This window comes from Balaenoptera acutorostrata, chromosome 1 (assembly GCF_949987535.1).
Source record: "Balaenoptera acutorostrata chromosome 1, mBalAcu1.1, whole genome shotgun sequence".
Lineage (NCBI taxonomy): Eukaryota > Metazoa > Chordata > Mammalia > Artiodactyla > Balaenopteridae > Balaenoptera > Balaenoptera acutorostrata.
This window is the reverse complement of record NC_080064.1, coordinates 20,939,319-20,956,342: the sequence shown is the minus strand read 5'-3', so window position 1 is coordinate 20,956,342 and position 17,024 is coordinate 20,939,319. Positions and strand designations below refer to the sequence as shown.

At 42.6% G+C, this 17,024-nt stretch overlaps 1 protein-coding gene across 8 annotated transcripts in view; it reads right to left on the bottom strand.

The window, feature by feature from the left end:
• DHDDS (dehydrodolichyl diphosphate synthase subunit) overlaps nucleotides 1-16,033 on the bottom strand; it is a 33,234-nt gene extending 17,201 nt beyond the window's left edge. For all 8 annotated transcript variants that reach the window (XM_057547463.1, XM_057547456.1, XM_057547451.1 and 5 more), the window contains exons 1-7: nucleotides 15,931-16,033; nucleotides 15,089-15,204; nucleotides 12,909-13,025; nucleotides 10,383-10,525; nucleotides 7,293-7,409; nucleotides 5,967-6,068; nucleotides 367-481 (exon numbers count right to left, since the gene is read on the bottom strand). In XM_057547463.1, the coding sequence (XP_057403446.1) occupies nucleotides 367-481; nucleotides 5,967-6,068; nucleotides 7,293-7,409; nucleotides 10,383-10,525; nucleotides 12,909-13,025; nucleotides 15,089-15,151 (657 nt within the window). In that variant the 5' untranslated portion in view covers nucleotides 15,152-15,204; nucleotides 15,931-16,033. The remainder of the gene's footprint in view (nucleotides 1-366; nucleotides 482-5,966; nucleotides 6,069-7,292; nucleotides 7,410-10,382; nucleotides 10,526-12,908; nucleotides 13,026-15,088; nucleotides 15,205-15,930) is intronic.
• Between the last annotated feature and the right edge of the window lie 991 nt (nucleotides 16,034-17,024).

Genomic DNA, 17,024 nt, shown 5'->3' with positions numbered 1-17,024 from the left:
CTAAAGGCGAGAAATTAGTAAACGCAAGGCAAGGTTCTAGCCCAGAGGTGCTGGGTGACATGGCAGGTTACCAGGGCAGGAGTTTATGCTCAGGGACCTAAGGCAGAAGTCCAGTTCCTTGAAGAGAGGTACAAGTAAAGCTTTCACCACAGCTGGATAGCCTTGATTTTTCCCCTGGGCACTTTAGACAGCAAGAACTACACAGGCTCACAAAGCCAGGGACAGATGAGGAAGGGACAGCAAAAGTTACCAGGCACAGCCTGGAGACATTTCTCTGGATTTTAGCTGACCCTCCAATCTGTTTTGTGGGTGCAGTCACAGTTTTCAGTTTCGACACAAACAGAACAATGGTTGGAAACGACCTACCTGCCAGAGGAGAAAGTCGCTGAGCCTCACTTCCCCAGAAGTCCGTATCAAGATGTCAGGATGAGGAGAGTGGTTGGTATAGAGGCACTTATCCAGCAGAGACTCAGAGACATCGCTAAGGTGAGTGGGGAAGAGACAAAGATAAGTCCACATCTCTTTTTGGATTATTCTCATGGTGAACTTCCTTACATAAAGCTTCCCAGTTTATAGAACACCATCAAATACATTAGCCAATACTACCTGGTATGTAGAAGGCCCTCAGCAAATGCTTGATAAATTAATGAATGGTTTCAATCCTCACAACTACATTAGGTACTTCTATTCTCACTTTATAGATAAGGAAACTGAGGCTCAGAGAAGATGAAAAATTTGCCCAAAGCCATTTAGTTGCAGCCTAAAACCAGATGCACCCACCAGAATATGTGTTGTCCTTCACTTAAAACATCTTGTTTTTAAAATGGATACACCTTATGACCCTGCAATTTGATGAAATACTATGCAACTGTTTTTAATAAAGATAAATCTAACTGCATTGATTTGGAAAGATGTCTAAGATGTAATATTAGATGAAAAAAAGCACGTTTCAGAAAAAATACAGTGTGGAAAATACACACACACACTCACTCACACGTGTGAATACCTGTGTATATAAACAAAGAACAAAATCTAGAAAGGCATACACCATTCTATTAATGGTGATTACCTCTGGAAGGCTGGATAAGAAGGAAATACTATCTCTTTTTACTTTATATACTTCTGTTATTGTTTGAATTTATTATAGAGAACATTTTTAAAACCTTAAATTTAAGTCATATGGACCCTGAAACACTTCAAAAAATCCACTTTACTTAGGATTTGAAAAAACAGCAAAATGATGAGCCCTCTTGTGTTTGATAAGAGCTACTTTCCCAAGCAGACAGACACTCAGAAAGGAGACGGAATGAAGGAAGAATGGGCACTGGCAGCATTTATCTTAAGTTAAACTCTCCTGTCCATGGAAAGAGGGTATTTGCAAGACTGGTGTGTGGTGGTTCCAAGAATACTGTTTACCTATCCTGCCAAGTACCCAGAGGCAGGATTCAGAATCTCCAGGTGGTAATAGCTGCATCTTAGGAAGGGTCTAGAAGACAAAATTTCTGGGTGGGAACATTTTTCTGGGAGCATAGTCAAAAAAAAGCAGAGATTTGGGCTGAGTGTTCAGAACAAGGATCTACACTTACTAGCTGTGTGCCTTTGGGTAAGTTACTCCATCTCTCAGTCATCTTTTTGCAAACCACAGAGGGAGCTTTATTTTCTGTACCATCATATGGTAAATAATATTCACTTATGACTGGGCAATAGGAAGGGCTCTGGTTCAGATTTCCCTGATAATTTCCCTGAGTCTTGTCTTGACAGCATGATCTTAATTCTTTAATTAAGAATGTGAAACCTGGGAGACCCCTGGTGGTCTAGTGGTTAGGATTTGGCACTTTCACTGCCATGGCCTGGGTTCAATCCCTGGTCAGGGAATTGAGATCCTACAGGCCACATGGAGCAGCCCAAAAAAAAAAAAAAAAAAGTGAAACCCTGTGCAATCAACAATTTCTCAGCTCTCTTATTTCTGAAATGGCACATTTGTCCTATCTACTTACAGGTTATTGTGAGAGTCAAATCGAATGAAATAACAGATTTGAGTGTACCTTGGGAACTATAAAGCACTACATAAATAAGAGGAATAAAGGTTATTTCCAGACACACTACCCTGATGTGGGACTTTGGATCCCCACATAACCCCTCTGAATCCCCACATAACCCCTCTGAATTTCAAATGTGTCTGCATTTTTTTTTTTTTTTTGGCCGCGCCGCGCAGCATCGGAATGACATACAGATTTCAATTCCCCAACCAGGGATCAAACCTGCACCCCCTGCAGTGCAAGTGTGGAGTCTTAACCACTGGAGCACCAGGGAAGCCTGTCAACTAAACTTTTTAAACCTTGGTTACCTGGTCTTATAAAATAAGACAAATAATAGTCACTACCTTATATGAAAATTAGATGAGAATATGCATGATAAACTCCTACTAGTCTCGTGTCTGCCTCATAATAAGATCTGATGACTATTATTTATTTATTTATTTTTAGTATATTTTTTTGATGTGGACCATTTTTTTTTAAAGTCTTTATTGAATTTGTTATAATATTGCTTCTGTTCTATGTTTTGGTTTTTTGGCCACGAGGCATGTGGGATCTTAGCTCCTGACTAGGGATCAAACCCACACCCCCTGCATTGGAAGGCGAAATCTTAACCACTGGACAGTCACGGAAGTCCCTGGTAACTATTAGTTATTAATTTTTATTTTTATACTGTGTTTTTGTTCATTTCAACTTTCCTATAAGGCAGTCAGTATGCCATAGTGAAAGAGAACACAGGCTCTGGAGCCAGGCTGGAAATCCTGGTCAGCTGTGTGAACTTGGACAAGTTATTTAACCTCACAGCAAGGTTCAATTTATAAAAACAGTATCTACCTCAAAGGGTCTAAGGATTAAATGAAATAATGTACGTGGAATACTTAGCAAGTGCTGGGCACAGAGTAAATGCTTAGTAAACATTAGCAATTATTATTAACACTATTGTTTTAAGAGGAAGACAGAGGCCTACAGATGGTCAAGACCTGCTCAAGAGAGTTTATTAACTATCATTTACGCTAAACCTAATTCCTTCTTCTGTAATTTGAGATTCAAAAAACAATCTATTAAAATGACTGCTAGAAAAAAATATATTACTCTGGAAGAAAGGAAAATGAGGAGTTGGATGGTGGTGATGAGAGAACAGAAAAATTCCAGTTATGGGAAGGGTAGAGCCTGACTGTAATTAACTCATTGACTCTCTGTTATAAATATGGATTTGTCTAAAGCTGAATAATGTAAAGAGCACTGCCTCAGGCCCTGATCAGCCCAGTCTGAGTTGAACATCAAGCTTCCTGAGCTGATGGGTTGAGACATCAGCCTCCTTACCCTAGTAACCCGCCCAGCCCACGCCATGTCTGCCTGACTAACCCACACAGGCAAGTTACTAAACCATGCAGGGCAGAGAAAACGGATATGAGAAAACTAGCTGGGCAAGAAGCAGGGGGTCAGTGGCTATTGCAATGTGTTATCAGTATAAATCACGCTGCACTAGGAGGCAAGATTAGAGTTCTAGTTGCAGGCATGAATGCATATTAAATCTGCTTGCTAAATAGCTTTTTTTTCTTTTTAGCATAAACATTTGTCCCTTATTTTTTTAAAATATGTTAATTTATACAAAAAATTATATAAAACATTAATCGTAAAGCACTAAGAATATAATGAACTATGAATTCATTCCCCAAGCCAAGAATCAGAAAATTATCAATAACTTTCATCTACTTATATATCCCTCATCTACTTATATCTCATTTTCCTGCCCAGCCCCCATACTGCCAACTTAACCAATATCTTAATGTTTTTTCCCCAACAGCTAATTTTCAATCCACGTATTAATTGACCTCTCTACAGCATTTGACACTGTTGCTCCCACCAATGCACACCCGCCACCCCACCTGCACTAACAAACACCCTCTTTTCTTGGCTTCTGTAATACTGGCAGCCCTTTTGTTTCTACCTTTCTGGTTGTTGATTCTCTTTTTTCCTTAAGGCTCATTTTCCTCTACCCAGCCAGTAAAACTTATGAGTTTCTCAAAACTCCATCGTAGGCCCTCTCTTCTTCTCACTCTAGACTCTCCTTAGATTCCTCATGCTCTCTCTTTGCTTCAGTTACCATACTGCTGTCTCCGGTCCCCACTTCTATCTACTGTCAACCTGATATCTGTGTTCAACATCTACAATATATCCCAAACCAAACTCCTGACCTTCTTCCTCAAACTGCAGCCTCTCAGGGTTCTCAGCACAGCGAAGGGCAACACTATCCACTGTTTTATAAGTCAAAAACCCTGGAGTCACCCATAACACATCCTTATCCCAGAGTCAATCCATCAAGTCCTCTCGATTTTTTTCCTCTCTCAATAATATTTTCTTTTTTTTTTTTTATTTTTTGAATTTTATGTTTTTTAATACAGCAGGTTCTTATTAGTTATCTATTTTATACATATTAGTGTATATATGTCAATCCCAATCTCCCAATTCATCCCACCACTCCCCCACCAAGTCCTCTCTATTTGGTCTGCTTCATAGCTCTTAATGCAGTCTGTTTGGTCTATTCCACCATCACCACCATAATCCAAGCTCCCTTCCAAGTACTCTCTACTTGAATTATTCCAACAGTATTTGTGCAACCAACAAGCTCTTCATAATACTGCCTCTTTCCCCAGTTACTGCTTATCCTCTCACCCCCTTCTTAGGTCACTTATCATTTCCTCTGGGGAGCCTTCCCTACCAGGTCCATTCCTCTTATTATAAATTCTTGTTGAACCATGCACCAATGCCTTTATCATGCTTATCATCATTATAAATTTATGCTAATTTGTATAATGTTGATAATGTTTGTTTCCCTTACCAGAGAGCCATGAAAGCAGGAAATATGTGTTTTTTATTTTTACCACTGTATCCCCTATATACAGCAATGTGTCTGGCCTTTAGTTGGCACTTAAAAAATATTTGTTACACGAATGAATGATTGATTGAATGAATAAACTATGTGGCACAGAAAGATCACTCAGCTGTTGGAGAGGAGAGGGATTCATAAAATAGCCTTAAAAACTGTCTCCTTTTCTTCTTATCTAATTTCATTCTCACTGAGAAACTTCTTCATTTTTAATTTAGTTTCCCAGGAAAATCGAATTACACCCAAGAAGGGAGTCAGAAAAACTCCTGGGTCCCACAATCCCATATATAATAAAGGTAAGGACAAAAACTCTAGAATCAGACAGTTTTTGATAGGAGTCCCAGCTCTGGCACTACTAGCAGAATGACCTTGGGACAGTCATTTCAATGTGAGCTCAGTTTTCTCATCTATAAAATGGAGAAAAGACTCAAATCTCTTAAACATGAGAATATTAACTTAATCAAATAAACAGAGCATAACACATTGCCTGGCTTGTTTTTTGCTACTATTATTTTACTACTGCTGTTGTTAGTTTACTAATATTATTACCAAAGGTTACAATAATAATAACAGGAGAGGGACTGAGCAGATAGATGGCTTCTAAAGTCTCTCGCAGCTCTGATAACTCTACCGTGTTGCTAATGATGAACAACTTTCTTTTTGAAAATACCTGGATCTTGCATGAAACTGGAACATGAGAGGCCTAAAGGCCAATACCCCCAACAAGCTGCATTCCTGAAAAATCATTCTTAGAAAAACTCCGCCAAAGGGCCAGGAGGGCATCATGTTTTATTGAATGCCACAGTGTTGCTACAAGCCATGCCATTTTTTCTGGAGCTTCTTGGTTTGTGGTGAACACAGAGAAATTCTGAAGCAGGCTATAATAAGTCATTCCAAAGCTCTAAGTGCGGGGGACCACCCCTCTCAAATCTTTCCACATACATTCCCGATTTGACTTCTGGCCCAAGTACATGACTTAGGAGGGATTTTATGGTTCGGTGCATGCCTGTTTTCCCTATCATGCTGAACAACTGCGCTACCTGGGATCCAGCAGGCCTTGCTCCACTCCCCAGGCCATCTCTCTCACAGCATTGCTGATCTCATGACGGGATGTGTAAGCAAAACAGACGTTCAGGAAACACCTGAGAAGGGAAGAACAGAATAATTTACCAAAGGGGGGCGGCGGCTAAGGAGTGGAGTCACTTATTACAGAGCACCCCTTCTGTGGTAGAACAAACACACACCAAATGTTAACCATGGATACCTCTGAAAAGCGAGATTATTAATTTTTTGAGTTTTCCAAGTTTTCTTGGGAAAAAAACACATTAGTTTTGTAATAAGAAAAATACTAACTGACCCTTATTATTCTCCTAATCTTCTTCCCTTCTGCTAACACCCAGCTTTCAGAGGATGTGAATTCACTGTGATATTAGAACAAGCAAAGAATAGGAAGGAAATCTGATGTGAAACAAATCCACTGCCAAATATGCATTATATTCCAAAGCCACACATAATGAAGTCTAGATTATTAAACTCTGTTCCCCTCTGCATCTGCATGCCCTCCCAAAGTCATCCCCTCTATTGGTTAAAGCAGTGGGACAGAAAGAGAATTTCTTGAAGGATCTGTCTTCAGAGACAGGGATAAGGCCTGCTACATTCCCACCCCATTCCCTGTCAATTAAACACACACACACACACACACACACACATATATATTTATATATATATAAAAATACAGGGCTTCCCTGGCGGCGCAGTGGTTGAGAGTCTGCCTGCTGATGCAGGGGACACGGGTTCGAGCCCTGGTCTGGGAGGATCCCACATGCCGCGGAGCGGCTGGGCCCGTGAGCCACAATTACTGAGCCTGCGCGTCTGGAGCCTGTGCTCCGCAGCGGGGGAGGCCGCGATAGTGAGAGGCCCGCGCACCGCGATGAGGAGGGGCCCCCGCTTGCCGCAACTGGGGAGAGCCCTCGCGCAGAAACGAGGACCCAACACAGCCAAAAATAAATAAATAAATAAATAAATTAAAAAAAACAATTAAAAAAAAGAATATATTCATGTATTATGTGGTTAATTAAAAATCATAAGTTAAAACAAAAAAAAAATACATATGTATATGGGGGGCAAGGCACATGAAGGAGGAAGATAAGAAACTGTATGTGTGAGTATACACACATATAACAAGGTGCTGCAGAACCATCTCTGGTCTGCCCTGCAGATGGAGGAAGAAGTCTCAAGCATCCAAAACCAACTCCTCATTACCTCTTGTACCAAATGCAGGATAAGGAAGGCCCAGGACATCTCCCTAAAGTTAGCAGGGAGTCATAGATTGATACAGGTCCCTAAGGGGAAATCTGAAAACTTACTTGTTGTAGTTCTTGGTGGCCTGCACAGCCTGTGCGATCAGCTCCTGGAGATCCAAGGGCAACAAATGCAGATCACCCAGGACCCGGATACATACCCCATGCTTCTGCAGTTTCTCCCTGATCAGGGGGGGAAAGGAGGCAGGTTTGGGAGGTGGGACAGAGCACCTGCTGAGCTGGAGAAAGCAAAGTGCTTAGCTGATACTCAATTACCAGTTTTTGAGTGCCTTCCTGTGTGTCAGGCACTGATCTACAAGTATTATTTCACTGAATGCCCTCAACAACTCTGAAGGGAGTTTACTACATTCCCTGTTCTACAGCGGGAAACTGAGGCTCAGATAGAATAGTTAGATAGGGATTGCCCAAGGTCATACAGCCATTAAGTGCTGTGTCGGGACCGAATCCCAGGTTTGCCTGATTTGAGAACCCAAACCTCTTTACCACACATTACACCGCCTTGTGTGTCCTTGTCGACAAGTTGCATTTCACGTATTCTGTGCTGTTTGTCCCATTTTGATGGGTGAATAAACTCTTCAACAGCAGGAGTTGTATTATTGGTTACTTTTGTAACATCTAACATTAATTATATGTTTACTAAGTGCCAGACATTGGTCTAAGTGTTTTACATGCATTCCATCCTTACATCAACCTTTGAGGCAGACACCATTCTCATTCCCCTTTTACAGACGAAGAAACTGAGGCACAGGGAGGTTAAGTAATTTGTTCAAGATCAGACAGCTGGTGAGTAGAAAGCCAGAAATCGAACTTAGGGAGTCTGGTTCCAGAGCCTGTCTTTTTAATCACAACATTACACTGCCTCCATATGGTAACTCCCAAACCCCGCACAGTGAGCACGAACTCACTGTTCCCCAGCCAGCTTCTCACACTTGGGAATGCTATGGAGGAACTGAACAACTAATGTTTGGAAAATGGGAGCTTCATAACAAGAAGTACACTGTGGGGCAAGGGTATCTGGCAACGTCCTGGAGAACCCTGATCCAGAGCTGAAGGCTACACCCACAGCCTATCCACCCTATAACCCTCAACCACATTTCTTCAAGAGTGAAGCAAGATCTAATCACCTAGCTTTGAGAACCCACTTGAGTTAGAGTAGACAAATGTATATTCAAATTAAGGCAACATTTGAATAAGAATACCTAGATTCAGGAATTCCACGGTTCCTCCGTGGTTCCACTGCAGGGGACATGGGTTTCATCCCTGGTCGGGGAACTAAGACCTCGCATGCTGTGTGGTGCAGCCAAAAAAAAAAAAGAATACCTAGATTCAAGCCCTAGTGCCTAGTGCCACCGATTACTATCTGACCTTGCATAACCACCCCTGCCATACTGTGAAAGTGCTTATTCTCAGACATCAAGCACATGACTTGAGTAAGAAGGTGTAAAAGCCCTGGCGAGGAGCCAGGAGATCTGGGTTCCCAGCCTGGCTCTGCCACTAGCTAGCTGCGTGACCATGGGCAAACCTTTCTCTTCTCTTCACCAGGATTAGTTTCCCAACTGATGAAACTGAACTAGGCCAGTGGTTTTCCAAACTTCTTTTAGCCAAACAAGTCTTTCTTCAAATCAAATCTTAAACAGAAGCCCAATATATAAAATAGATACATGCAAACAAGCACCGTATACCCCATTCCCTCTGGGTCATTGCATGCCCACTCCTCACAACTATGGGGTTCTGTGGCACCTTGTTGGAAAACCACTACTAAGGTTTCTTCTTGCTCTGTCTAGGACTTCATAACCTAAGGCCATCTTCTCTACTCGTGACTGATTAGAACAATCTCAGGAGCACCTCTACTGCCATGCATTTTGATCTTGTAAGAAGTGTTAAGACTGCTTCCTGTCTCTACAGCAGACAACAGCTCAGCTCTAGAGTCAGAAAGACCCTGTGTGTTTTGGCTCTGCCTGTCTGATAGCTGCGTGACCCAGGATATACCCCTAAACTTCTCTGGTTTTTACTTTCCTCCTCTCTACAACTGGGATAATAATATCTTTCTCACAGGATAATATGAATTTTAAATGAGAGTACATGTTAGGCTCAGGGTCTGACACATAGTATAAGCACTTAAAAAAGGTAAGATTAGTGTGAAGTACAGAAGAATTTGAAGAATTTGAACACCTGGAATGTGTCCCCATTACCTCTGTCCCCAGCCCCTTGGGTGTGAATTCTGAGCCACACGGGAAGGAGTAATGTCTGTGGCCCAGAGACTCACTAATATGGACAGAGAGAAGCCTGGCTATGCTCCCCGCACCCTGACCCACACAAGGATGGAAATGACAGAACTGTCCTAGGCCCAGCTCCACTAGAGCTCTAAGCTCTCTGTTCTCTCATCTTCCTGGTCCTGGTGTCGGGAGGAGCTGGGCAGAGAATGGTTGTAATGAAGACTTTGGGGCAGTCCTGGCTGGAGAGGGTTCCACACTTTGAAACAAATAATCTCCACCAAACTTCCACTTTGCCCCATTCTGGTTTTGCTCCCTAAGTTAAGCTTAAACATAGTGATAGCAAGAATAGTACTGACTCATCCCCATAAAGGCCTTTTATGCATCATCCTGTCTCATCCAAGGGTATATGCAGGGAAGTACAGTAACTTTTTAGGGATGACTTGCACAGCAAAAAATGGCTTTTTCAAAGTCTCTCTCACTCTACTTCCCTGGTCACAGTTCACTGGTCCTGGGGTAGAAATTTGAACTAAGGTGGACCAATTAAGGGTTTTAATTCATTCTGAGCTGCTCTCTTGAAGCAGACAAAGTTAGTCTGCGGAGCAAAGGAAGTAAATGTCCGAGGAGGCTCTACCTAATGGATTTCAATTCCTGGCTTCGGTTTTGCCTGAGGCTGGCTATCCTTGTCCTTGAGTTCTGTGAAATACCTCTATACCCTCAAATAAATGTCCCCTTTAAAAAAAAAGAAAGAAAGAAAGAAAGAAAGACAGAAAAACCAGCTTGCCATATTTGCCACTGAAGAGGTCTGACTAACAGTAGAAGGGTTTAGATTTCCTTAACTAGCCTCAGAAAAGAGAGTTGAGGGTTAGGTAAGGCTGGAGGTGGTAGAAGAACACAGGCTCCCCCTCTGACAGCATCTTACTTTTCTTCCATCAAGCGGCTGAACTTCTGCCGGGCCAGATCCATTAGCCCATCTACCTCACTCTTGGAGCGTTTGAAGTTCTCAATGCTGAATGCGTAGACCGTCACCTCTAGGACGCCCAGGTTCAAACACCAACGCAGAGTCTGAGAGGGGAGAAGGCAAGGAGCTAGGGTACAAGGAAAGAGCAGGAAGGGAAACAGGAGATGCCTCAGCCCTGACTCAATGAAGAGACAGACTTTTCTCCTCCCCAAACTGGGTAAAGCTAGGATAATACCAATGCTTCTGTCAGAATAATGAACCAAATAAGCAGAAAGCCACCACCTGAGAGACTGAAAAATGTGAACTTAATGAGTACTATTATGCTGATGCTATTGTGGTTTACTGGAAAGAGCTTTTCACTGAGAGAGTAAAGATCTAGGTTCTAGTCTCTCACTCCATCAAGCACTTGCTATGTGACTGCAGGCATATCACTTAACCTCTCAGGGCCTAAGTCTCCTTATCTGTAAAATAGGATCACAATCCATCCCTCACAAGGTGGCTAAAGATACATAAAAACACAAGGTATTATTACTCACAGCATAACATCATTATTCCAATAGACTGAGAGGCTGATGAGTTATAAGAATAAAAGCAACAATTGCACAGCTGTGTAGCATTTAAGTCTGCAAAGGGTTTTCACATACATTATTTCATTTGATTCTTCAAGCAACCCCTTCAGAAAGGAATTATTGTTTTCATGCCTACTTTATAGATGATAAAATTGAGGCTCAGAAAGTTGAAGACGAGTCAAAAGTCCACAGCTCTACCATATGAATCCATTATATGAGGTTCTAGAACAGCAAAAACTCATCTAGAGTGATAGAAATCAGAAGAGGAGGGGGAAGGGGAGGAGAAGAGGAGGGAAGACAGGGTTTGACTGGGAAGGGGCACAAAGGAACTTGCTAGAGAGATGGAAATGTTCTATATCTTGACAGGGGTGTGGATTAGACAGATGAATGCAACTGTCAAAACCCCAAATCTGTGCATTTCCCTGTATGAAATTATACCTCAACGAAAAAAGAAGTGAAACTCAAATTTAAAGTCAGTCCTTTGGTACTGTTCTAACCCAGTGCCACTAAAGGCGAAGAACAAACTGGAGATGAGAATAACAGTGTTGAGATGGGGAGCCTGTAGGTTAAAGGTAAGGGACAGAAAACATTCAAACAGAACTGAAGAAATAAAGCTGAAGAGCTACCTTTCTAATCCCTTATCAGACATACAAACCCATTCACTGCCACCTTAGGAAAATCACCAGTGCAAACCTGACACTTGAATAGGCTTGGGCCCTGAAGATCTTACCAGGCAGCGAACTTGGTGGGTACACCTGGGTCGGAACCCACCACTGACCTCAGTCAATATAGGCTAATAACAACAGCTTCAATTTTTTGAGCACATCCTTTATGCCAGGTCTTGTGCCACATGCTTTTCATTGTGCCATCTTGTTTAATCCTCATGTAATCTCCCCATTTTACAGATGAAGGAACTGAGCCAAAGGGAAGCTATGTAACTTGCAGCAGGTCACAGAGCCAGGAAGTGGCAGAGCAGGGGTGCCAATGAGTTCTGAGTGACTAAAGAGCTTAAGCTCCTAAGCACTAGGCAAAAACTGCCTCTTAGTCACAAAAGAGAACTGAGATCAACAAACCTGAAGACCTCAGTGTTGGAGAGAACCCCACAACCACTCATTCAAGGCAAAAAGTATCACTGCCCTAGCTTCAGGACGTGTTCTTGTGCCAGGAAGCTGGGATCCATGGGCTACAGAGTTTCACAAAGATCGACATATTCCATTGTTATTGTTAAATTTACTGTTTCCCAATTTGCAGTGGGCATTAAAACCATAAAATGTTGATGACGTTTGGTTGGAGTGATGTCCTGGTTTGTCTGGCACTTTTCCTAGTTTAAGCACTTAAAGGCCTGTGTCCTGAGAAACACCTCAGCCTCAGGATGGGTAGTCACCCTCTACCTTTGCTATGGAAATGTCACTTCTAAGAATTTATTGTAAACTAGTACCATTTATAATGTCCAATAATAGTGGAGCAGCTAAACAAACTATGTCAGATCCTCAGGAAAAATGTTCCACAGTCATTAAAACATATAGGTAGAAAGCTACAGATCAACCTAGAAAAATACTTGCCAAAATGTCAAGAAAAAAATAAGGTTATCAAAGCTATAGATGTAATTTTATAAATGTTAAGTCATGTTGAACATATTACAAGGATTGGGATGAGGCACAGAAAAACATAAATTGTTGATTAAAGTGGTAAGAGGAGACAATTTTGTTCTTATTTCTAATATTTTGCGATGATTCACTGGATGACTTAATTTTCTGTTAATGTTGATATGAGATCTATGGCTAGCAAGCAAGCAATAAAACAGACAAACAGCTATAAAAAAACACTCTCAAACCACAGCAAACTCAGGGCCTGGTCTTCTAGCTATAATCCAATTCTCCACAGACCATTCACCTTGGGTTCTGACTCGTGCACCCACCTCAGCCAGTTTGTTGAAGCCCTGTGAGTGGCCCTCTTGCCTCTCCACTTGGCACTTCTTGGCATAGCGACGGTTCCCATCCATTATAAACGCTATGTGTTTGGGCATTGGGCCTGCCTGTGAAGTAAGAAGACAAATGAACACATCACATACTCCTCAGAGATAAAGGGAGACAATATCCCAAGCTGACAGGCTTGAGCTATATGATAAAAGCCCTGAGGAAAAGAACTGGGTATTCTGTACTTTTAGCTCAATACATAAGCATTAAGCACTTTTATTCATTTTTATTTATATGTTTATTGAGCCCTTACTACATGCCAAGTACTATGCTGAGCTTTTCACATTTCATCTTAATTTTTTATCATACAAACATATGAAGTAAATAGTGTTATCTTCATTTTATAGGTGAAAAAACTGAGGCTCAGAGAGGTCAAGTGACTTGCATAAGTCACACAGCCAAGAAGAGACAAAGTGGGGATTCAAACTTAGGTCTATGTGCTTTCAGAGTTCATCTCCTAACCATATGCCCTTAACCACCACTTTGGTTTCATTAGCCTTCAACTGGAAGGCACAGGAAGGATATTGATGGGTATGGCCAAATGTAAAGGCCATCCTCCACATAAAAGAGGCATACACTTCTCAGTTTTATCCGAGTCCTGTCACACAGGAATGGGGGCCTCATATTGTTGGATCTTCTTATTTTACAAGAGAAGCCAATCAAGATTTTTATAAAAATTTAAATGTCAGGAGCCATTTGAAAACAAACAAAAAAGACATTTTGGGGGCAAACAAAACAAAACAAACAAAACTTCTGGCCTAGAGCAGACTTTTGTTGTCTATCATAGCAAAAATTCACTCCTTGGGCTATTTTTCCTCACTGGAGGGGCTCTTCATAGACCACTTCCCCTGCATCTCCCAACATTTTCTACTTTTGTCCCCCATATATAGCCATAAAAAAAAAAAAATCCAGTAAAGTCATGCAGCTTGTTCTTCCCAACACGTGACCGCAGTGGCTCCTTGAGGAGATGCTTTTCTATTTCCTGGACTGCCTGAGATCACCTGGCATTTGTGTGTGAGTGTATGTGTGGGTACAAGGCTTACTTACTCATAAATTCACTGCTACTTGCTGCTTGACAGCCTGTGGCTGAAAAATAAAACCAAGCTGATTGGCTCCAATATCAAACCTTTCATATGAGGAGGATATAACATTGCTGTGATTCCTAGAGAAAAAGCTGAGGGAAGATCTAGGGAACCAAGTGGAGTGTAGGAAACAAAGTGATTGTAGTCTTCAAATGGTTGAAAGACAGCCCCAATAATAGTAATTAAAAACTGCTAGACACTGTGCTGAGTGTTTTCTATGTAGTTTCATTTAATCCTCAAAACCACCATATAAAGTCACATGGTTAATAAATGATAGAATAGGACTTTCATTCATGTTTGCCTCCAGAGCCCTCTTAACCCTTATGCTCTACTGTCACATCAAAGAAAGATTAGTTATTTTATTTAAACCCAGAGGTCAGGGACTTCCCTGGTGGCGCAGTGGTTAAGAATCTGCCTGCCAATGCAAGGTTCGATCCCTGGTCCGGGAAGATCCCACATGCCGCAGAGCGACTAAGCCCGTGTGCCACAACTACTGAGCCTGAGCTCTAGAGCCCACAAGCCACAACTACTGAGCCCACATGCCACAGCTACTGAAGCCAGCACACCTAGAGCCCGTGCTCCAAAACAAAGAGAAGCCAGCACAGTGAGAAGCCCACACACTGCAACGAAGAGTAGCCCCCACTCACCGCAGCTAGAGAAAGCCCGCACACAACAACGAAGACCCAACGCAGCCAAAAATAAATTAAAAATACAAAACAAAACAAAACAAAGCCCAGAGGACAGTACTAGGAATAACAGATCAAAGTTCTAGGGAAACAAATTTCAGGAAGATCTAACAGTCTATGCTGCCCAATGATATTGGGAGGTCTCAGGCTTCCTGAAAATGTAAGAGTTAGGACAATAATCTACCAGAAATGTAGACCTGGAAGTTACCTGCAATTCTAAGACTCTTTGATACCATTCCTAAATTCTACTACAAATCCATAAACATCATGGGTTACCCAGTTTTAATAACAGGTTTTGATATAAGATTACCCAACGAACCAAAAGGCCAACTGGTGCTTTGGGCCACTGCTCACCTTTATGATGTTGGCACAGAACCGCTCCCAAAACGACAGCTCTCCTTCCTTGATCCATGACATAGTTCTTGCCTCAGCAGAAGAAGCACAGAACAATTAGACACCAACCAGGTAACCTTGTATAAACAAGACAGAGAATTAGAAGTCACCACACCTGCAAACAACTATGGCTGACTTGCAGGGATTCACCAAAACGGTAGAGAGCAGCCAGCATTAGAATCCAAAAACACTGGCCCTGGACTTCCCTGGTGGTCCAGTGGCTAAGACTCTGCGCTCCCAATGCATGGGACCCGGGTTTGATCTCTGGTTAGGGAACTAGATCCCACATGCCACAACTAAGAGTTCGCATGCTGCAACTTAAGATCCCGTGTGCCGCAACTAAGACCCGGCACAGCCAAAAAAAAAAAAAAAAAAAAAAAGATACTGTCCTAAGCCTCTAGTCTTTCACCACCCAGAATTTATAAGCCAATAGGACCTTTGGGGCAGAGGCCTTTCCTTGGTTCTATGGGCTTGGTGGACCTTGCTCCCATCCCCTTTTTTCTCAGAGTCTGCACTGCCTTTTTCTGAACATGTAAGTCTGCTTCCTGTCACATCGTAGTGCCTACATCCTGATCCTTCCCCCTTCTTCCTTCTCCATCTTCCACCAGGCTGTTTCCCACTCTCGGGGCTCCGGGTCACTAACCCCTTCAGTTGTTGCACCCGTTACCTCCTACCCCAGAGATTTCCCAATTATTTACTCCCTCACTTGTATCTTCCACTGTCCCCTTTGTCTCTCCCACAGCTGCCTCCCGCTCAGTCATCTCTCTCCTCTTCTCCTCTAATCCCCCCCCTGAATCCAGCACCTTGACAGGCTCCGCCGGCACCTCTCAACAGCCCGAGGGGACCGACACTTCCTCACGACGTGGCGCTGGAAGAACACGTCATCGTTGGGCGCTGGGACACGCTTCTGCCGTCACCTGATGGGCGGGGCCCTGGCTTGCGCCTGCGCGCTCGGAGGAGGAGCGGAGCTGAGCGAGAGTTCTCGGCTGTTCGCCCTCCTGGGGCGGGGCGTGGTGGGGTGAAGGGGAGAACCGCGCGGGCTACCCGGCTCCGGGCCACGTGCGAGGGACCCGGCTGGGGAAGGCGGGGTTCAGTCCACCTGGGAGAGCCGAGGAGTCTGTAGACAGTTAGGCGGGCTAGGTTACGGGGCAAGAATTAGGAGAGCCCCACCTCAGAAATGCAGGGACTTCTTAGCCACTGGTGGCAGTTTGGACTGTTGAGAAAAGGGGTAAGGCAGCCTCCTGCTATCTGGAAGGCCGCAGCACTGGCTTTAGAGCTCTGGTACAAGTGTTTTTTGTTTGTTTTTTTTTTGGTACAAGTCTTAAAAATCCTGTTTTTATACTGTTTTGTCTTATTTAGTGAATTTATCGTTTGCGAAGTTCCTAGCCTTAGTTAGCCTCACAGGGCACTTAATATCAGTCCATTTTGTGCTGATTTAAGGCACTCAAGATTTTAGGATTTGCATTCTCAGGACCTACCCAAAGAACTCAAAAAAGGGTTAAGGCCAGAAGGAACTCTAAGAATGACTTATAAAGTTTAAGAAGGGCCATCAACTAACCCTGACAGAAAAATCAAGGGCATTCATTCTGTACCAAACCTTTAAAGAAAAAGGTTATAGGAATTTGAGGCACTAACTCACAAAAGATATTGTGAGTTTAGTTTTCTCAAAATTAGAGAAGGGAAAAAAAAAAAAAACTTTACCATTTTCAGAGAACCTTCTTGTAGTTTCTTCCTTTGGGTTGCAGTGTCAAGGAAACAAGGCAAGGAAGAGATACTGCAGTCATGACTCCCGATTCATTACGTTTGTCTTCCACTCTTTCTGATGAAAGGGTTATTTTTAACAGAGTGAAATGATCAAAGAAACCCCTCCAGAGATGAGTAACCCACCCATGAATAG